At 43.0% G+C, this 22,390-nt stretch overlaps 1 protein-coding gene across 3 annotated transcripts; it reads right to left on the reverse strand.

The window, feature by feature from the left end:
* Positions 1 to 677: 677 nt before the first annotated feature.
* senp3b (SUMO specific peptidase 3b) lies at positions 678 to 22,357 on the reverse strand. Of its 3 annotated transcripts, XR_003861800.2 has the most exons (12): positions 22,222 to 22,357; positions 20,598 to 21,383; positions 20,038 to 20,193; positions 18,237 to 18,348; positions 15,721 to 15,868; positions 6,408 to 6,455; positions 4,348 to 4,425; positions 2,587 to 2,724; positions 2,275 to 2,358; positions 2,130 to 2,180; positions 1,370 to 1,533; positions 678 to 900 (listed from the first exon to the last, which is right to left on the reverse strand). XR_003861800.2 is itself a non-coding variant. In XM_029646734.2 (11 exons), exons 2-11 carry the CDS (start codon positions 21,343 to 21,345, stop codon positions 1,423 to 1,425), a joined length of 1,674 nt encoding a protein of 557 aa, XP_029502594.1. In that variant the 5' UTR covers positions 21,346 to 21,383; positions 22,222 to 22,356; the 3' UTR covers positions 678 to 1,422. The 3 variants fall into 3 exon arrangements, 2 of the variants coding, with proteins under 2 accessions (XP_029502594.1, XP_029502595.1); XM_029646734.2 differs by having other exon boundaries at positions 678 to 1,533; positions 22,222 to 22,356; XM_029646735.2 differs by having other exon boundaries at positions 678 to 1,533; positions 20,038 to 20,178; positions 22,222 to 22,355.
* Between the last annotated feature and the right edge of the window lie 33 nt (positions 22,358 to 22,390).

Raw genomic sequence — 22,390 nt, forward strand, 5'->3', positions numbered from 1 at the left:
GATACTTAAGTATAATTTAGCAATTACATTTACTTTTGATACTGAAGTTAAACTCAGTATTTGTTTTTAAATGTACTTAAGTAGTATTTTACTGGGTGACTTTCACTTGAGTTAAGGTATCGTTACTTTTACTCCATTGCCAAATTTTGCATCTTCATGAAAAACCATCCTATTCCTCAATTTGAATGTATTTGCTTAATACATGACAGAAATATTAAACTTCCATTCATGTCGTCCCTGTGTTTGTTTATTCTTATCAACTTTGTCTATCATTGTCGGTTGCCACTATTGCCGCCTAATCTTGTTGAATTACCACTTGTTATCCTTGATGATTTTCTTAAATTCTAAGTGGAGGCGTCACCGGCTGGAGCACCTTTATGTATGCATTTTATTTTATTTGTCTAATAAATTCAATAAATGCTTTTAAAAGATAATTGACTTATGTTCCATCTGACTTCTGCTCAAAACACACACACAAAAAAACTTAACACATGATACCGATCAACAATGTGCTTTCAGTTACTAAAAGAAAGAGGGAAATATGATGTAATACCACTGTGAAGAACATGTGCTTCCCTGATCAAAAGTGATGCACTATTAAAAAGGGGCATAGGCTGCCATTTGGGATCCAAAGTTGTTTGTAGCCGACATGGTCCAAACCATATGACGTCAACATGAACTAGTCAGATAGTTTTTATTTGAATCAAAATAAGAAACATAAATCATCACTGCCCTCAAAATACCATGAACAATAAGCATTAGCAACATGTTTATTTTTTTTTTTACTGACGAGAGGGAGGAACAAAAAACAAGAACTTAAGTAAAGAAGCTAGAATAACCACTTGTTTCCACTCCAATCTTGTCTGTTTGGGGGGCTCCTGCGTCGATAAGGTGATAAATCTGTTGAGAGAAAGAGAGAGAGTCTCCCAAGTCCAAATAAAATGGTTTTAAAAATGTTTAAAATACAGTTTCACTGTCAGAGAATAGCAGACATGGTTTACGTCCCAAAAGGAACCCTATTACCTATACCTTGTACTGCATCTGATCAAGGCCCATAAGGCTAGGGTCAAAAGTAGTACACTACATAGGGAACATTGAGCCATTTAGGACACACTCTTAGACTTGGCCTCTGTCAACCACAAGGAAACAACCATGGACATGAAAATTAAAAACTAGGGGGGGGGGGAGAAAAACAGAAAGAGGGCAGAAAACACGTGGGGAGAAAATATAAAATGCCCTCCTGACTTAAAGTAAGTAGTAAAGTCTCTGGATGTCGTTGTGAAGAGAAAAATGTTCCTTTGAAATGTAACACTTTTTTCCTTTCTTTCAGTCACTAGCTTAACCATAGCTTGTTAGAACCATCCCTCACTTCCTCGTTAGAATCTGCCGCTTCTTCACTAAGAATCCTCAGAGGGCGTGGCGTCACAGCGAGAGCTTGCAGTGACACAGTTCTTTGTACATGAGTCTTCTCAGTTTGGGCATATCCTGCTGGCCGAAGCTGAACGGCTGCCCCAGGGCCAGAGTCTTGCAGTACTGGAAGGAACACAGAGAGAGGTTAGACATAGTGCAGTGTTTCCCAAACTCTGTCCCAGGCCCAGCCTGGGTGCAGGTTTTGGCCCTAGCACTACACAGCTGATTCAAATAATCAAAGTTTGTAGAGTAGAAAAAAAAGTACACCCAGGGGTGTCCTGAGGACAGAGTTGGAGAAACCCTGCCCTAGTGTCGTGAACAAAGGGCCCCAAAGCAGTGTCCAGGCCTTCTGGCACCAAATGGTTCCAGCTAGCCATCAGAGGGCAAGGTTAAGCGGTTATCATATCAAACCTATTAAATCCTAGTGTTTTGGATCTTTATTATTTCTATATTCTTATTTTAAAAAATGTAGTTCTGTCCTTAAGCTGTTCTTGTCTATTAGTGTTCTGTATTATGTCATGTTTCATGTGGACCCCAGGAAGAGTGGCTGCTGCATTTGCAAAAGCTAATGGCGATCCTAATACAATCCTGATTTAAAGGAGTGTCTAGGTCTTTGGGCTTGATTTGGAATTCAGCACAAGAGTGTGACGTACATGGACAGCTATGAACCATGGCTCAAGATCCAAGTATGAACATCTAGGATTATAATTAGGACCCACCTGAAGAACGAACGCTCCGCAGTCACTGTCATTGTTCTGGCGACCAACATTCTGAAACACACATCAAAATGTTTCGGTAAAACAACATATTCTCCGACAGTCAAACAATCACCTGGTTGTTAATTCCTGAGAAATCTTGACATACCATTTTGAAATAGCCTTTCCACCCTGTGAGGAAATCTCTCTGGTCTTTCTTGACAGCCTCCGCCTGCAGGTACTTTGCAATATGCTGAGGTGGTGGAAAAGAGCAGATCATTTATAGAGACCAGTTCTTGAAGTGGGCTGATGCTGTCCGCAACTTCACATTTAACTGCTTTAATACGGGCTCCAAAATATAAAATACCCAATGCTCAAAATGAGTACTGTCAACTATTTCAGTCCCACTTCAAAACACAGACTAAATCAATATAGGTGATTTTTAGGACTGGACAGTCACGAGTGGCAGTCAGGCACTCACCTTTGGGCAGCGTCGGTTAAGTGTGCGTTGGGAATCGAAGTAGGTGATGGCCCTACGGGGGATGTCCACACTGACCAGGGACCAGTGGACCTCCAGGTGGATGGGGATCAACAGCAGGTCCTTCTGAAATATGTCCACCTGATAGAGTAGAGAGAGCATTATGATGAATAACAACACGTAACATGTGCTATTTTCATCCGAGAGGGGAAAGAGAGAAAGGGTTGAAGTGAAAGTGTTGTCTGTTCGGCACTTTAACGAAATACATTTGTAAAGATGACTACACACTAGTACAACCAATGTGCGGTAGGAAACAACGCTACAGCAGACGGCAAAAGTTGAACTATTTTAACTCTGACGACAAGTCCAGTCTACCGTGGCGGCTGACGGCATTTACCGCCATGCTCTAATAGAAAACAATGATATCCGTTTCGCTGTCTAGCTTGTACCATCTAAAGGCACCATTAGAGTTAGCTAAAATGACGTCAAAAGTTGAATGCAATGGCTTCGCCTGGGTAAACCTGCCAGGTATGTACACTGAAAAAATATATAAAACGCAAGATACTAAAATCTTTGAAATGTATGCAAGTTACAGTTCATAAGGAAATCAGTCAATTGAAATCAATTCATTCGGCACTAATCTATGGATTTCACATGACTGGGAATACAGATATGCATCAGTTGGTCACAGATACTTAAAAAGGTAATTTAGGGGTGTGGATCAGAAAACCAGTGACCACCATTTCCCTCATGCAGCGTAACATCTCCTTCGCTTAGAGTTGATCAGGCGGTTGGTTGTGGTCTGTGGAATGTTGTCCACTCTTCAATTACTATGTGAAGTTGCTGGATATTGGTAGGAACTGGAACACGCAGTCGTACACATCAATCCAGGGCATCCCACACATGCTTAATGGGTGCCATGCCTGGTGAGTATGCAGGCCATGGAAGAACTGACATTTTCAGCTTCCAGGACTTGTGTACAGATCCTTGCGACATGGGGTTGTGCATTATCATGCTGAAACATGAGGATGGCTGCGGATGAATGGCACAACAATGGGCCTCAGGGTCTCCTCACAGTATATCTATGCATTCAAATTGCCTTTGATAAAATGTAAACTGTGTTCTCCGTAGCTTATGTCCGCCCATACCATGACCCCACTATGGGGCACTCTGTTCATTATGTTGACATCTGCAAACTGCTCACCCACACATACACATGATCTTCAGTTGTGAGGCTGGTTGGACGTACTGCCAAATTCACCAAAACAACATTGGAGGCGGCTTATGGTAGAGAACTTCACATTAACAGCTCTGGTGGACATTCCAACAGTCAGCATTCCAATTGCATGCTCCCTCAAAACTTGGAGACATCTGTCCCATTGTGACAGAAGTACACATTTTAGGAGTGGCCTTTTAACGGCCCCAGCACAAGGTGCACCTGTGTAATGATCATGCTGTTTAATCAGCTTCTTAATATGCCACAACTGTCAGGTGGATGATTATCTTGGCAAAGGAGAAACACTAACAGGGATGTAAACACATTTGTGCACAAAATAAGAGAAATAAGCTTTGTGTGTTTTGAACATATGGGATCTTTTATTTCAGCTCATGAAACATGGGACCAACACTTTAAAATGTTGCATTTATCATTTTTGTTCAGTAAGGTATGCTACAATTTCAATGGAAAATGGATTGACAAAGGATCATGAAAAGCCAGCGTAAGGGGGAAAAGAAAACACTTATGGGATGAATAGGGTTTCTTACGTTCTTTGTCCATCGTTTGACTCCATCGTAGCCTTTCGTCCTCAACTTGTCGTAAAAGAAACTGTTGAAGAAGTGAACCTGAGGGAGCAAGACGGATGGTACAGGTATTCTCATTCACTGAATATAGTGCCTTCAGAAAGTATTAATACCCCTTGACTTAAATCAACATTGTATTTATTTTCTCACCCATCTAACACAACACTCCATAATGACAAAGTGAAAGTGTTTTTGAAAATTTCACAAATGTATTGAGAATTAAATAGAGAGCTCATTTACATACAGTACAAGTCAAAAGTTTGAACACACCTACTCATTCAAGGATTTCTTTATTGTTACTATTTTCTACATTGTAGAATAGTGAAGCCCTCAAAACTAGGAAATAACACATGGAATCATGTAGTAACCAAAGTGTTAAATCAAAATATATTTTATAATTGAGATCCTTCAAAAGTAGCCACCCTGTGCCTTGACCGCTTTGCACACTCTTGGCATTCTCTCAACCAGCTTCACCTTTTTCAACAGTCTTGAAGGAGTTCCCGCATATGCTGAGCACTTGGTGGCTGCCTTTCCTTTGCTCTGCGGTCCAACTCATCCCAAATCATCTCAATTGGAACCAAAAATCTCAAATTTGGACTCAAACCAAAAGGACAGATTTTCACCGGTCTAATGTCAACTGCTTGTGTTTCTAGGCCCAAGCAAGTCTCTTCTTATTGGTGTCCTTTAGTAGTGGTTTCTTTGCAACAATTGAACCATGAAGGACTGATTCACGCAGTCTCCTCTGAACAGTTGATGTTGAGATGTGTGTTACTTGAAATCCGTGAAGCATTTATTTGGGCTGCAATCCGAGGTGCAGTTAATTCTAATGAACTCATCCTCTGCAGCACGGCCTAACGGTAGGTTAACTGCCTTGTTCAGGGGCAGAATGATACGGAACCGTTCCGTATTTCACTGAAATAAACATCTTGTTTTCGAGATGATAGATTCAACCATATTAATGACCCAAGGCTCGTATTTCTGTGTGTTATTATGTTATAATTAAGTCTATGATTTGATAGAGCAGTGGTAGGCACCAGCAGGCTCGTACGCATTCATTCAAAAAGCCCTTTTGTGCGTTTTTCCAGCTGCTCTTCGCTGTGCTTCAAGCATTGAGCTGTTTATGACTTCAAGCCTATCAACTCCCGAGATTAGGCTGGTGTAACCGATGTGAAATGGCTAGCTAGTTAGCGTGGTGCGCGCTAATAGCGTTTCAAACGTCACTTGCTCTGAGACTTGGAGTGGTTGTTCCCCTTGCTTTGCATGGGTAACGCTGCTTTAAGGGTGGCTGTTGTCTATGTGTTCCTGGTTCGAGCCCAGGTAGGGGCGAGGAGAGGGACGGAAGCTATACTGTTACACTGGCAATACTATAGTGCCTATAAGAACATCCAATAGTCAAAAGGTATATGAAATACAAATCGTACAGAGAGAAATAGTCCTATAATTCCTACAACCTAAAACTTCTTACCTGGGAATATTGAAGACTCCTGTTAAAAGGAACCACAGGCTTTCATATGTTCTCATGTTCTGAGCAAGGAACTTAACGTTAGCTTTTTTACATGGCACATATTGCACTTTTACTTTCGCCAACACTTTGTTTTTGCATTATTTAAACCAAATTGAACATGTTTCATTATTTATTTGAGGCTAAATTGATTTTATTGATGTATTATATTAAGTTAAAATAGGTGTTCATTCAGTATTGTTGTAATTGTCATTATTACAAATACATTTTATTAAAAAAATTATAATAATTTAATCGTCCAATTAAACAGCGTTGAAAAATCATAATCGGTCAACCTCTACTTAATACATGCAAATGTGGTAATATATTGAAAATGAAGTATAGAACTATCAAAAAAACATGTTTTCACTATCATTATGCAGTATTGTGTGTAGATGGGTAAAAAAAAAATTGGAATAAGTCAGGGGGTATGAATACTTACTTGAGGCACTGTATATGTTTTTTCTGTGGAGGGGAAAAACATCATGGATTTTGTGGAAGTATGTTGTAAATGTTTTCCTACCTTCTCGGGCACCGAGTCCATCACAAGGTCACCATACATGTTCATGACCTGAAGAAACATTTTATCACCACAATGTACAAATGCCTTGCTTTTAAACTGTTTAAAGGCCCAGTGCTGTCAAACATGATGTTCCTGTGCTCTATCTGCACACACACACTTAGTTTGGAATAATACTGTAAAATTGTGAAAATGTTACTACCCTTTTAGTTGTAAAAGCAGTTTTGAAAAAAACAAACATTTTCTGTGGGATGGAGTTGACACTTACCTGGTGACATCACCAGGCAGTAAATTCATTAATAGATCAATGAGTTCCAAATCTCTCTGCCAACATCTAGTGTTCCGTTTTCCCCTCCCCACTCAGACCACTCCCAGACAGTCATAGCAAAACTCTTGCATGAGAAATTGCTATTTGTTTCTTTTTGACTATTTTAATCGAAAAACAATCACAGTAACCATGTTTCCATCCACAGTTTTTATGCAAGTAAAGTTATACTGTATAAATAAAAAGTAGTTTCGGTACAATTTTATAAACGCAGACATAATTTGTTAGTTCGACGTGGTGGGATCTTTTTGTGAAGTAAAATTAATTATGCAAGAAATTCCAGTGTAAATGCCTTTATGGGCAAATATAGATTATAATAACCTTCAAATAGAAGTAAACTTGGAGTCACACAATGTTATGGTGTGTGTGGTCCTCCCACTGTCCATGTTATCTGGGATCCTTGGGACGTCCCTATCCCATTGAAGTTGAAATAAAAATAAAAAAATGTAAAAGGGACACTTCCGGATTTGGGCATTGAGGCCCTTTATCTACTTCCCCAAAGTCAGATGAACTCTTGGATACAATTTTTACGTCTTGGTGTCCAGTATGAATGGTAGTGAGAGGTAGTTTCATGAACCAATGATAACTAGCGTTAACCTAGACTACCAGTCATTGCGCTATCTGCTAGCACGCAGATACCATAGACCTCCAGTCATTGCGCTAACATTACTTAGCAATTGACCTAGTTAGCATAAATACAAAAATGGTATCCACGAGTTCACCCGACTTTGGGGAAGTAGAAAAAGGGCCTCAGTACCAAAATCCTGAACTATCCCTTTAAGGTAAGGGATAAGGTTAGGGTGGAGATGAAGGTTAGGGTTTAGAGTCAGGATGTCCCAAGGATTCCGAATAGCACTGACCTTCCTCGCACTACGACTACAAAAACCATGCATTTTGTTAAGATACAGATGAAATAAATGAAGAACTTCACAGGGTGGTGAGCATGATGCTCTTCAAAAAAATTAAAGGATCAATGCTTGGCTGCCATTTGACCAAAAAATATTCTTGCTCTTATCCATAATAATCTCATGTAGACCAGGGCTTTCCCAAACTGGGTCCTGGGGCCCCACCTGGGTGCACGTTTTGGATTTGACCTAGCACTACACAGCTGATTAAAATAATCAAAGCTTGATGTGTTGGTTATTTTGTGTAGTGTTTGGGCAAAAACAAAAATGTGCACCAGGGGGATCCCAGGGACCGAGTTTGGGAAGACAAGTCTACCCACACAGCATTCTGAGCTGTTAGTAAGAGTGCATGTGCCATGACCAAAATAGGCACATTTGCCATTTAACACTAAGGTAGATTTGAAAATACAATGGAAACACATCAAACTTTATTTTATTATTCGTTACAATTTTTTGGGGGGATAAAAAAATCCATTTGGTGGAAACGAACCACTTGTAAGAAAATTTGCATTAATGCGAATACTCAAATCTGCATAAAAATCTGACGCCAATTGGATGGAAACCTAACCAGTAAATACATACACCAACAAGAAGCCATGGATTATAGGCAACAACCGCATGGAGCTAAAGGGTAGAGCTGCCGCTTTCAAGGAGCGGGACTAACTCGGAAGCAACATTATCCAACAAACCATCAAACAGGCAATACAGGACTAAGATTGAATCGCATTACACCGGCTCCAACGCTCGTCAGATGTGGCATGGCTTGCAAATTATTAGACTACAAAGGGAAGCACAGCCGCGAGCTGCCCAGTGACACGAGAATACCAGACAAACTAAATTACTTCTATGCTCGCTTTGAGGCAAGCAACACAAACATGCATGAGAGAATCAGCTGTACTGTACGACTGCGTGAGAACACCGATGTAAGACCTTTAAACAGTTCAACATTCACAAGGCCAGATGGATTACCAGGATGTATACTCCAAGCATGCTCTGGCCAACTGGCAAGTGTCTTCACTGACATTTTCAACCCATCTCTGACCGAGTCTGTAATACCAACATGTTTCAAGCAGACCACCATAGTCCCTGTGCTCATGACTACCGACCCGTAGCACTCACATCTGTAGCCATGAAGTGCTTTGAAAGGCTGGGTCATGGCTCACAACACCATTATCCCAGAAACCCAAGACCCACTCTAATTTGCATATCGCCCCAACAGATCCACAGACAATGCTCTCTCTATTGCACTCCACACCACCCTTTCCCACCTGGACAAAAGGAACACCTATGTGAGAATGCTATTCAATGACAACAGCCCAGCGTTCAACACCATAGTGCCCTCAAAGCTCATCACTAAGCTAAGGACTCTGGGACTAAACACCTCCCTCTACAACTGGATCCTGGACTTCCTGACGGGCCGCCCCCAGGTGGTGAGGGTAGGTAACAACACAGCCACGATGCTGATCCTCAACACAGGAGCCCCTTAGGGTCCAAACACACCAAGACAGTCGTGAAGAGGGCACGACAAAGCCTATTCCCCCTCAGGAGACAGGAAAGATTTGGCATGGGTCCCCAGATCCTCAAAAAGTTCTACAACTTCACCACCGAGAGTATCCTGACTGGTTGCATCACTGCCTGGTATTTCAACTGCTCGGCCTCCGACCGCAAAGCACTACAGAGGGTAGTGCGTACAGACCAGTACATCACTGGGGCCAAGCTTCTGCCATCCAGGACCTCAATACCAGGCGATGTCAGAGGAAGGCCCTAAATACGGTCAAAGACTCCAGCCACCCTAGTCATACTAAAACTAAAAACAGGAAATGCCCGTGCTCAGGTCTGCTCAACGCTGGTCTGACCAATCGGATTCCATGCTTCGAGATTGCTTCGATCACGTGGACTGGGATATGTTCCGCATAGCGTCGCACAATAACATTGATGAATATGCTGATTCGGTGAGAGAGTTCATCAGCAAGCGCATCGGTGGTGATGTACCACTAAGCTAAGTGTCAGTATAGAGACAAAGTCGAGTCGCAATTCAACGGCTCAGACACGAGAGGTATGTGGCAGGGTCTACAGTCAATCATGGACTACAAAAGAAAAACCAGCCCAGTCGCTGACCACGATGTCCTGCTCCCAGACAAACTAAACAACTTCTTTGCTCGCTTTGAGGACAATACAGTGCCACCAACACATCCCGCTACCAAAACCTGCAGGCTCTCTTTCACTGCAGCCAACGTTACTAAAACATTTAAACGTTTTAACCCTCGCAAGGCTGCCGGCCCAGACGGCATCACTAGCCGAGTCCTCAGAGCATGTGCAGACCAGCTGGCTGGTGTGTTTACAGACATATTCAATCAATCCTTATCCCAGTCTGCTGTTCCCACATGCTTTAAGAGGGCCAGCATTGTTCCTGTTCCCAAGAAAGCTAAGGTAACTGAGCTAAATGACTACCGCCCGTAGCACTCACTTTTGTCATCATGAAGTGCTTTGAGAAACTAGTCAAGGACCACATCACCTCCACCGTATCTGACACCTTAGACCCACTCCAATCTGCTTACCTCCCCAATAGGTCCACAGACGACGCAATTACAATCACACTGCCCTAACCCATCTGGACAAGAGGAATACCTATGCACGAATGCTGTTCATTGACTACAGCTCAGCATTTAACACCATAGAACCCTCCAAACTCGTCATCAAGCTCGAGACCCTGGGACTCGACCACGCCCTGTGCAACTGGGTCCTGGACTTCCACCCAGGTGGTGAGGGTAGGAAACAACATCTCCACCCCGCTGATCCTCAACACTGGGGCCCCACAAGGGTGCGTTCTCAGCCATCTCTTGTACTCCCTGTTCACCCACGACTGCACGGCCATGCACACCAACTGAATCATCAAGTTTGCAGACAACACTACAGTGGTAGGCTTGATTACCAACAACGACGAGACGGCCTACAGGGAGGAGGTGAGGGCCCTCGGTGTGTGGTGTCAGGAAAATATTCTCACACTCAATGTCAACAAAACAAAGGAGATGATCGTGGACTTCAGGAAACAGCAGAGGGAGCAGCCCCCTATCCACACTGACGGGACAGTAGTGGAGAAGGTGGAAAGTTAAGTTCCTCTGCGTACACATCACGGACACGCTGAAATGGCCCACCCACACAGACAGCATGGTGAAGAAGGCGCAGCAGTGCTTCTTCAACATCAGGAGGCTGAAGAAATTTGGCTCGTCACCAAAAACACTCAAACTTTTACAGACCCACAATTGAGCGCATCCTGTCGGGCTGTATCACAGCCTGGTACGGTAACTGTTCCGCCCACAACCGTAAGTCTCTCCAGAGGGGAGTGAAGTCTGCACAACGCATCACCGAGAGCAAACTACCTGCCCTCCAGGACACCTACACCACCCGATGTCACAGGAAGGCCAAAAAGATAATCAAGGACAACAACCACCCGAGCCACTGCCTATTCACCCCGCTATCATCCAGAAGGCGAGGTCAGTACAGGTGCATCAAAGCTGGGACCGAGAGACAAAAGCTGTTTTTCAATCTCAAGGCCATCAGACTGTTAAACAGCCATCACTAACATTGAGTGGCTGCTGCCAACATACTGACTCATCTCTAGCCACTTTAATAATACAAAATTGGATGTAATAAATGTATCACTAGCCACTTTAAACTATTCCATGTTATATAATATATTACACCTTTATTTAACCAGGTGGGCTAGTTGAGAACAAGTTCTCATTTGCAACTGCGACCTGGCCAAGATAAAGCAAAGCAGGTCGACACATACAACAGTTACACATGGAATAAACATACAAGCAATAATACAGTAGAAAAATCTATATACAGCATGTGCAAATGAGGTAGGATAAGAGGGGTAAAGCAATGAACAGGCCATAGAGGCTAAATAATTACAATTTAGCATTAACACTGGAGTGATAGATGTGCAGATGATGATGTGCAAGTAGTGATACTGGGGTGCAAAATAGCAAAAACATAGGGATGAAGTAGTTGGGTGGGCTATTTACAGATTGGCTGTGTACAGGGACAGTGATCAATAAGCTGCTCTGACAGCTGATGCTTAAAGTTAGTGAGGGAGATATAACTCTCCAGCTTCAGTGATTTTTGCAATTCATTCCAGTCATTGGCAGCAGAGAACTGGAAGGAAAGGCAGCCAAAGTAGGTGTTGGCTTTGGGGATGACCAGTGAAATATACCTGCTGGAGCATGTGCTATGGGTGGGTGTTGCTATGGTGACCAGTGAGCTGAGATAAGGTGGGGCTTTACCTAGCAAAGACTTATAGATGACCTGGAGCCAGTGGGTTTGGCGACGAATATGTATCGAGGGCCAGCCAACGAGAGCATACAGGTCGCAGTGTTGGGTAGTATATGGTGCTTTGGTGACAAAACAGATGGCACTGTGATAGACTACATCCAGTTTGCTGAGTAGAGTGTTGGAGGCTATTTTGTAAATGACATGGCCGAAGTCGGGGATCGGTGGGATAGTCAGTTTTAATAGGGTATGTTTGACAGCATGAGTGAAGGAGGCTTTGTTGCAAAATAGGAAGCCAATTCTAGATAAAATTTTGTATTGGAGATGTTTAATGAAAGCCTGGAAGGAGAGTTTACAGTCTAACCAGACACCTAGGTATTTGTAGTTGCCCACATTTTCTAAGTCAGAACCTCCCAGAGTAGTGATGCTGGACAGGTAGGCAGGTACGGGCAGCGATCGGTTGAAGAGCATGCATTTAGTTTTACTTGCATTTAAGAGCAGTTGGAGGCCACGGAAGGAGAGTTGTATGGCATTGAAGCTAATCTGGAGGTTAGTCAACACAGTGTCCAACGAAGGGTCAGAGGTACACAGAATGGTGTCGTCTGCGTAGAGGTGGATCAGAGAATCACCAGCAGCGAGAGCAACATCATTGATGTATACAGAGAAGAGAGTCGACCTGAGAATTGAACCCTGTGGCACCCCCATAGAGACTGCCAGAGGTCCGGACAACAGGCCCTGCGATTTGACATACTGAACTCTATCGGAGAACTAGTTGGTGAACCAAGCGAGGCAATCATTTGAGAAACCAAGGCTGTTGATTCTGCCAATAAGAATGTTGTGATTGACAGAGTCGAAAGCCTTAGTCAGGTCGATGAATACGGCTGCACAGTAATGTCTCTTATCGATGGCGGTTAAATTGTTTAGGACCTTGAGCGTGGCTGAGGTGCACCCATGACCAGCTCTGAAACCAGATAGCAAAGCGGAGAAGGTACGGTGAGATTCGAAATGGTCGGTAATCTGTTAACTTGGCTTTCAAAGACCTTAGAAAGGCAGGGTAGAATAGAGAAAGGTCTGTAGCAGTTTGGGTCTAGAGCGTCTCCCCCTTTGAAGATGTGGATGACCGCAGCAGCTTTCTAGTCTATGGGAATCTCAGACGATATGAAAGAGAGGTTGAACAGGCTAGTAATAGGGGTTGCAATAATTTCAGCAGATAATTTTAGAAAGAGAGGGTCCAGATTGTCTATTTGTAGGGGTCCAGATTCTGCAGCTCTTTCAGAACATCAGATATCTGGATTTGGGTGAAAGAAAAGTGGGGGAGGTTTGGGCAAGTTGCTGTGGGGAGCGCAGGGCTGTTGACCAGGTAGCCAGGTGGAAGGCATAGCCAGCCGTAGAAAAATGCTTATTGAAATTCTCAATTATTGTGGATTTATCGGTAGTGACAGTGTTTCCTAGCCTCAGTGCAGTGGGCAGCTGGGAGGAGGTGCTCTTATTCTCCATGGACTTTACAGTGTCTCAGAACTTTTTTCAGTGTGTACTACAGGATGCAAATTTCTGTTTGAAAAAGCTAGCTCTGTATATTGGTTCCTAACTTCCCTGAAAAGTTGCATATCGAGGCCTCCCGGGTGGCGCAGTGGTTAAGGGTGCTGTACTGCAGCGCCAGCTGTGCCAACAGAGACTCTGGGTTTGCGCCCAGGCTCTGTCGTAACCGGCCACGACCGGGAGGTCCGTGGGGCGACACACAATTGTCCGGGTTAGGGAGGGGTTGGCTGGTAGGGATATCATTGTCTCATCGCGCACCAGCGACTCCTGTGGCGGGCCGGGCGCAGTGCGTGCTAACCAAGGTTGCCAGGTGCACGGTGTTTCCTCCGACACATTGGTGCGGCTGGCTTCCGGGTTGGATGTGTGCTGTGTATCGGAGGACGCATGACTTTCAACCTTCATCTCTCCCGAGCCCGTACGGTAGCGACGAGACAAGATAGTAGATACTAAAAAACAATTGGATACCACAAAATTGGGGAGAAAACGGGGTAAAAAATAAAATAAAAACTTCCATATCTCGGGGACTATTCAATGCTAATGAAGAATGCCACATGACGTTTTTATGCTGGTCAAGGGCAGACAGGTCTGGAGTGAACCAAGGGCTATATCTATTCCTAGTTCTAAATATTTTGAATGTGTCATGCTTATTTAAGATGGTGAGGAAAGCACTTTTAAAGAATAACCAGGCATCCTATACTGACGGGATGAGGTCAATGTCATTCCAGGATACCCCAGCCAGGTCGATTAGAAAGTCCTGCTAGCGTTTTAGGGAGCGTTTGACAGTGATGAGGGGTGGTTGTTTGACCGCAGACCCATTACAGATGCAGGCAATGAGGCAGTGGTCGCTGAGATCTTGGTTGAAAACAGCAGAGGCATATTTGAAGGGCGAGTTAGTTAGGATGATATCTATGAGGGTGCCCGTGTTTACAGATTTGGGTTTGTACCTGGTAGGTTCATTGATAATTTGTGTGAGAATGAGGGCATCAAGCTTAGATTGTAGGATGGCCAGGGTGTTAAGCATGTCCCAGTTTAGGTCACCTAGCAGCACAAACTCAGAAGATAGATGGAGGGCAATCAATTCACATATGGTGTCCAGGGCACAGCTGGGGGAAGAGGGTGGTCTATAGCAAGCTGCAACGGTGAGAGACTTGTTTCTGGAAAGGTGAATTTTTAGAAGTAGAAGCTCGAATTGACAGAACTCTGCAGGCTATCACCGCCCCCTTTGGCAGTTCTATCTTGGCCGAAAATGTATGTGTGTAAATATATGTATATATTGTACTCTATACCATCGAACAGCATAGGCAAGAAGCAGTAGGCCTTCGCTCATCCATATATTTTTATGCACATATTCTTATTAATTCCTTTACACTTGTGTATAAGGTAGATGTTGTGAAATCGTTAGATTACTTGTTAGATATTACTGCATGGTCGGAACTAGAAGCACAAGCATTTCGCTACACTCGCATTAACATCTCCTAACCATTTGTATGTGACAAATACAATTTGATTCATAGAGTGTGCTCTCTGCTACTGGAGCACCAAGTCTTGGTCCACAAGGCTTCTAAACAGCTTCTACCCCAAAGCGATAAGACTCCCGAACAGCTAATCAAATGGCTACCCAGACTATTTGCATTGCCTGCCCCCCAACCCCCGCATTTGCTGCAACACTATTAATCTATGCAGTCACTTTAACCTACATGCACATATTACCTCAATTACCTCGACTAACCTTTGCCCCTGCACATTGACTTTGTACCGGTACCCTGTATATAGCCTCGCTTTTGTTATTTTACTGCTGCTCTTTAATAATTTAATTTAATAAAAAAAAAATGTAAACCTTTTTTTTCTTAAAACTGCATTGTTGGTAAAGGGCTTGTAAGTAAGCATTTCACTGTAAGGTCTACAGCTGTTGTATTCGGTGCATGTGATAAATACAATTCGAGGTACTTAAAATTGTTACCTAGAACTGATTTGATACCGAGATAAAAATGGTTGCATTGGACCTTTAAAAATAACAGCTCTTTGCAAATAAGGCACAATCCTAACTTGACATGCAAACAAATACAAATTTTGCTTAAGTCATGCAAAGACATCATTGCAAAGTACGCAAAATGTATGCAAAAATTCAAGTGCAGATATGAAGTTAGAATCCAGTCTGTTGTATTTGGTCGGGGGTCCCACCTTAGGGCATACAGTTGTTTTATGACTTGTTATAAGCATGCAACAGGCCTGATAATGCTTTATAGAGTGTTTAGTACAGGGTCCCACCCACCTGGTCATTGAGCCAGTTCTGTCCATACAGCGTGCTGAGATCATCCATGGTGAGGACATGACGCTTGTAGTTGACGCGGAACCCTCGCACCATGGCCGTGCCGGACGACCTCTGGTAGGACTGGATTAGGTGTTGCACCACCGCTTTCCTGTTGGACATGGAAACATCAGACGAGGAATATAAAACGTTCTAAACCTTTTCTGCATTATACTGGCCGCCTTCTTGTATTTTTTGGAAATATGACATTAGTAAAGGATAACAACTTGAACCATTTTTTACACACATACATGTTGAAGTCAGAAGTTTACATACATCTTAGCCAAATACATTTAAACTCAGTTTCACAATTCCTGACATTTAATCCCAGTAAAAATTCCCAGTCTAAGGTCAGTTAGGATCAACACGTTATTTTAAGAATGTGTCATCTCAGAATAATAGTAGAGAGAATTATTTATTTCAGCTTTTATTTCTGTCATCACATTCCCAGTTGGTCAGTTGCCTTTAAACTGTTTAACTTGGGTCAAACGTTTTGGGTAGCCTTCCACAAGCTTCCCACAATAGGTTGGATGAATTATGGACCATTCCTCCTGACAGAGCTGGTGTAACTGAGTCAGGTTTGTAGGCCTCCTTGCTCGCACAAGCTTTTTCAGTTCTGCCCACAAATTTCTATAGGATTGAGGTCAGGGCTTTGTGATGGCCACTCCAATACCTTGAAATTATATATCCACATAATTTTCCTCCCTCATGATGCCATCTATTTTGTGAAGTGCACCAGTCCCTCCTGCAGCAAAGCACCCCCACAACATGATGCTGCCACCCCCGTGCATCACTTTTGGGATGGTGTTCTTCGGCTTACAAGCCTCCCCCTTTTCCCTCCAAACATAACAATGGTCATTATGGCCAAACAGTTATATTTTTGTTTATTCAGACCAGAGGACATTTCTCCAAAAACTACCATCTTTGTGCCCATTTGCAGTTTTAAACTGTAGCCTGGCTTTTTCATGGCGGTTTTGGAGCAGTGGCTTCTTCCTTGCTGAGCGGCCTTTCAGGTTATGTCACTATAGGACTTGTTTTACTGTGAATATAGATACTTTTGTATCTGTTTCCTCCATCATCTTCACAAGGTCCTTTGCTGTTGTTCTGCACTTTTTTGATTTGCACTTTTCGCACCAAAGTACATTCATCTCTAGGATACAGAACTTGTCTCCTTCCTGAGCGGTATGATGGCTGCGTGGTCCCATTGTGTTTATACTTGCGTACAATTGTTTGTACAGATGAACGTGGTACCTTCAGGCATTTGGAAATGGTTCCCAAGGATGAACCAAACCTGTGGAAGACTACAACTTTTTTTCTGAAGTCTTGGCTGATTTCTTTTGATTTTCGCATGATGTCAAGCAAAGAAGCACCGAGTTTGAAAGTAGGCCTTGAAATACATCCACAAGTCCACCTCCAATGGACTCTAATTGTGTCAATTAGCCTATCTGAAGCTTCCAAAGCCTTGACATCATTTTTATTTTATTTTCCAAGCTGTTTAAAGGCACAGTTAACTTAGTGTTCTGACCCACTGGAATTGTGATTGTAATTCAGTGTAAGGTTAAACAATTATTGGAAAAATGACTTGTGTCATGCAAAGTAGATGTCGTAACCGACTTTCCAAAACTATAGTTTGTTTTACAAGAAATTTGTGGAGTGGTTAAAAAACGAGTTAATGACTCCAACCTAAGCGTATGTAAACTTCTGAAATCTACTGTGTGTGTGTGTATATATTAAAAGCTTACACTTGGTAACAGCTGGGTCATATTCAATAGTGCACACTGTAGCAAGACGTTTTTCTACAACTATTCCCTCAGTTTCATTCCGTTTTCTTCTGTTTGGTGCATAAACCCTGGTGATGATGAATGGACAGAACTGGCTCAATGACCAAGTCGGCGGGACCCTGTACTAAACACTCGACAAAGCATTATAATACCTGTTGCATTACAGATGGCTTAAGTCACCATCTTCAGTTTATAAGATTAATGCCTTGTCATAACAAAAAGACTAACTTGCATCAACATACTGAGAACTTGGGTGATGCTGGTAACATGTTGGTGGTTTCCTTTCCCTTTGGTTCAAATAGCTTAACAGATAAGAAGAGGTAAAAATACCATATTTTGGAATCAAATCATAGAATTAGATTCTATGTGTGCTGCGTAGAAGGAATGCTTGACTACTCTCTGTAAGGACAGATTTATTTACATTCCACCAGGCCTCGGCCAACAGAACCAGGCTTTTTAAGGCCAACATTTAAAAGGCTCCTTACCGATCCCAAGTCGACATCAGTTAGTATAAATATTAGGCTACATTGTGTTTCTTTTTTGGGTTGGTGTCGCTCTCTGTGTATGTGTCCCTGCACAGTACAGGAAATTATGTTTCATTGGGGTTTGTACACGTGTACCGTGTGTGAACCATGCGCAGGTGTGCGTGTATTGCTTTGCATATCTGTGTGTGTTTGCATGTGTGTGGGTCAGACGGACCTGTGAGGCTGTGAGAAGTTGTCATTGAAGATGTCCTGTAGTTTCTCCACCACGTCGTCAGCGTGGATGGGGATCAGACTGCCATACTTCTGGAGAGACTCGTCCAGGATCCCTGAGAGAATTGGAAAACAGAATGTTGGGAGAGTAATAGTGAATCACACAGACAGTAGAGGATTCTACTCTGGGATGGGATTTAAAAAAACAACAAACAGACAGTAGAGGATTCTACTATGGGGGAAAATCACACAGACAGTAGAGGATTCTACTATGGGGGGAAAATCACACAGACAGTAGAGGATTCTACTATGGGGGAAAATCACACAGACAGTAGAGGATTCTACATGACCTTCAGCAGCCAAGCTCAGTCCTATAATCATATCCTGTTGGTAGCAGGTGTGCAAAGAAACTATACCAATAGGAAAGAAGAACCTTAATGTCTCTTTAACTGAGCATCAATTGACACCTGATGTAGATTTCACCGGAGTTGATGCAACACTTCCTTGAAATGAACTGACCACCTGCACTGACTCTCTCTACCTAAATACACTCGCCCCCCAATTCCCCCTTCCCCAAAGCAAGTGTAAATATTGGACTATAAATTGAGCCTTACTGTATTATCCTTCAGCTAACATGTTTATTCTATACTACTGAACCGTTTACTTTATGTTCATATTCTTATCGGCAGGGTAGCCTAGTGATTAGAGCGTTGGACTAGTAACCGAAAGGTTGCAAGTTCGAATCCCCGAGCTGACAAGGTACAAATCTGTCGTTCTGCCCCTGAACAGGCAGTTAACCCACTGTTCCTAGGCAGTCATTGAAAATAAGAATTTGTTCTTAACTGACTTGCCTGGTAAAATAAAAATGATCTTTTATTATTTCTTACTGTTGATGCATTGTGGAGAAGGTACCTTCAAGTAAACTTGTCATTGGACGGTGTATACTGTACATACGACTAATAAAGCGTGGACCTTCCTTTTACATTTTCATCATAGGTTTGGTATGTAAAACCATGGCTGCGGTCCAAACACTTAGACACACCCTCGTCCACTTACCCTCACGGAAATCCCCTTCGCCATCTTGGAGGGCGGTCCAAATGATTAGCCAAGCAAGGGAAGTTTGCGACGTAAGCCCCTCAGCCCTCGTTTTTAGTCGGCTTTGCGAGTGTGCAATAATGTTGTGCTACTAATGCACACGACGGCACAAACATGTCTTGTAAAAAGTACATGTTTTTGTTTGGTTATCATTTGGAAATAAATTTTATTTTTTAAATGTCCTCCATAAGTTCCAGCTAGGCAGGCTGGACGTTAGTTAGCTAATTAATTTGCTAGCTATCATACAGTAGGCGTACATGAATAATTATACAATTAATATAATTGACATGCACTCATAATTGACTGTAGCGTATATAAAGCACCCACAAGCTACCGGTGGCTGAAAACACAATCATCGCGGGATGAACGAATGGCGAATTTCCGGCCAAGGGTGGTCCATTTAAAAATCATTCCTTCCTTCCTTCCTTGCCCTGCAAGTGTATAATTGTCAGACGTCATCAAGTGTCCACTTAATTTGAGGGCTGAGTGGATAGGGTGTGTCTTTTAAGTGTTTGGACAGCAGCCCATGTCATCCAACAAGCTTAATTTCTCCAACTCTAACAAAATATGACATGAATTGATGTACAGTGCATTTGCCAGAAATGTCTGCATAACATGTTTGTAAGAGTGTTTTAGTAATTTCATAACATAATCAATTTAACTAGAAAAGGTAATTTTCTGGAAGAACAATTATATATGTTTCAGTTTACCATGCACACAGCTCATGTGTTCTTCAGTGAGGGCAACCTCCACAGGTTTCTCTCGGACGATAGAGTAGGAAGCCTCAGGTTCCCCCAGAACTCCCATCTGGATGGACTGGTAATCTCCTGAGTAACCATTCAACCGGTCGTCTGCAGGGATGACAACTTTAGTCAATTCAAATGTTATTCATCACATGCTTGGTAAACAACGGGTGTAGATGAACAGTGAAATGCTTAGTTACGGGCCCTTCCCAACAACACAGAGAGAATTGCTAACATTATGATGATTGTCATCTTACATCCTGGTTAGTATGAGTTTAGGAATATTTCAAACATTACGGCAATTATGGTGGAGATTACACCGTTTAAGATTGGTAAAAATCAAGGCACTCATTGTCAGATGCTTTAAGCAATACACTTGTTTTCCTCTACTAAGTTAATGGTACCTGTTAATGTGTATAAAATAGATGGAATGTTTTATGTATTGCTACATCTAAGTGTGTTGTTTATCAAAGAAACTGTCAACCCTTCAGTTTCTCAAAAACAACTTCCCCATCTAGGGAGCTCACCTCGTTCACACCCACTGAGCCTCTCGTCATCTGACAGCGGGCTGAGGCCCGGGTCTGCTCCCCTCCTGTGCCGGTTGGCGTACTGACTGTACTGGGGCCACTTCCTCGCCCTCCTGTGCCCCAGGGTGCCGACCCACAGGGCCCGCTGACGCCAGGTCTTCCAATGCTGAGTAAGGCGGGACCGAAGGCCGGAATGGGAGCGGAGCTTCCGCCAGCGCCTTAGCCTGCGCTGCCGGAGCACATTGAGCCTGGACTGGATAGGGTTGCTGGGAAAGTCCCTGGCTTTATTTTCGGCCTGGTTGTTGTCATTGTCGTCGTCATCATCCTCCAGTGGTGCTTGCAGCTGGTGATGATGATTCTGCTCTTGTAGGGATGTGGTGGGAACCATGTGTGGGACCTCCCATTCAACCTCAGCCTCCTCTCCATCTTCCTCCTCTTCTTCCTGCTCCTCCTCATCCCAGCCTTCACCTTCAAAATCCACTTCTTCCTCATCTTCTTCTTCATCCCCATCCTCCTCCATCTCCTCCCGCTCCAACTCCTCCATGTACTCAGCATCCCAGGCCTCCCTTTCTTTCTGGTCCAGTTTCAGGTGCATGGGGCTAGGCATCTGGTGGGTGGAGGTGGGGTCCATCCCCAGGTGACCCCCAGAGATCCCTACACCACCACCTCCACTGTCTTCCTGGCCCACAGCTAGGCCCAGCTCTCCCTGCCAGCGGTTCTGTGCTAGGCTGCTACCACTGTCCCTCATGGTCCACGGGCAACCCACGACCTGCGCCAGCTCGTCGCCTGTGGAACGAGTGAGGGGAGAGACAACGGAAGAATGGCACATGACTGGTTAGTTTTTTTTTTTTGCAGTAGGTAAAGGTATTCTGGTACTAATAAGCAAATATATATAACATGAAGTGTCTCGCATATGTGCACGCTTAATCTGCAACCATATTTTTATTTCTGCAATTATTTGGCCAAATGTGTGTGTTAGCTAGATAAGCTGTCCATGTCACATAGGTAGTTGTCAACAGCTCAATATAAGTTAAATTTGCATCGACTAATTTACATCCTTGGCCGTGAAAAAGCAATACGTGACGTTACTGTAACTAATCATTATTGCTGTGAACAGGAAACAGAATGTGTAATTATTGCGCTAGCTAGGCAGTGGTGGTTTACACTCCTATTGAAGACGCAAAAGAATACATACTTTACAAATTTGCATTACAGGACTGCTCATTAGGTAGTAAAACATCAGCTGGCAATGTGGCTACAGCTGGCGAGTGCAGCTAGTTTGTTAGCCATTAGCTGCTAAGCTAACTAGCTAACGTTAGCTAGCTAATGAAAAGATGGATACATGTTTAGGTTGTTTCGACATGACCTACTTAAGCTAATTTTACGTTAACCATCAAAATATGTATATGTTACACCTTACTGGGTTACATACACAATGTAGAAGCAAATACATTCGTGATATAGCAAGTTAGCTACATAAAAAATTAGGTGTAAAACGGTGCTGTTAGCAAGACTAGCTAGTTATGTCGCTGCTAACGCAAGCTAAGTAGCCAACATAAAAATAAAAAAAATACAGCCGGTCGGCCTAACGTATGTGTTAGAGATAACGCTAACCCGTACTCACCGTTAAACTGCAGTTTTGTGCAAATATATGACTTATATACAATTAAGCGTTTGCGCAGTGTTTTAAATTATATTTGGGATCAAAACGGACACAAATCTTCTAGTAAACCTCATTCAATGAAGCAGACAGGTGTAGTTGAAGCAATCGTCAGTCACCCCCGTTACTTTGA

Source organism: Oncorhynchus nerka, linkage group LG12 (genome assembly GCF_034236695.1).
Source record: "Oncorhynchus nerka isolate Pitt River linkage group LG12, Oner_Uvic_2.0, whole genome shotgun sequence".
Classification (NCBI taxonomy): Eukaryota; Metazoa; Chordata; class Actinopteri; order Salmoniformes; family Salmonidae; genus Oncorhynchus; species Oncorhynchus nerka.

Bases quoted from the DNA above. Each gene is read 5' to 3' on its own strand.
- senp3b (XM_029646734.2), bottom strand. From the start codon at position 21,345: ATGAGGGACAGTGGTAGCAGCCTAGCACAGAACCGCTGGCAGGGAGAG. The intron at 20,194-20,597 runs GTGAGCTCCCTA...AATTGACTAAAG, and splicing joins GCTCAGTGGGTGTGAACGAG to TTGTCATCCCTGCAGACGAC. The intron at 4,426-6,407 runs GTAGGAAAACAT...TTGCTCCCTCAG, and splicing joins TGGACTCGGTGCCCGAGAAG to GTTCACTTCTTCAACAGTTT.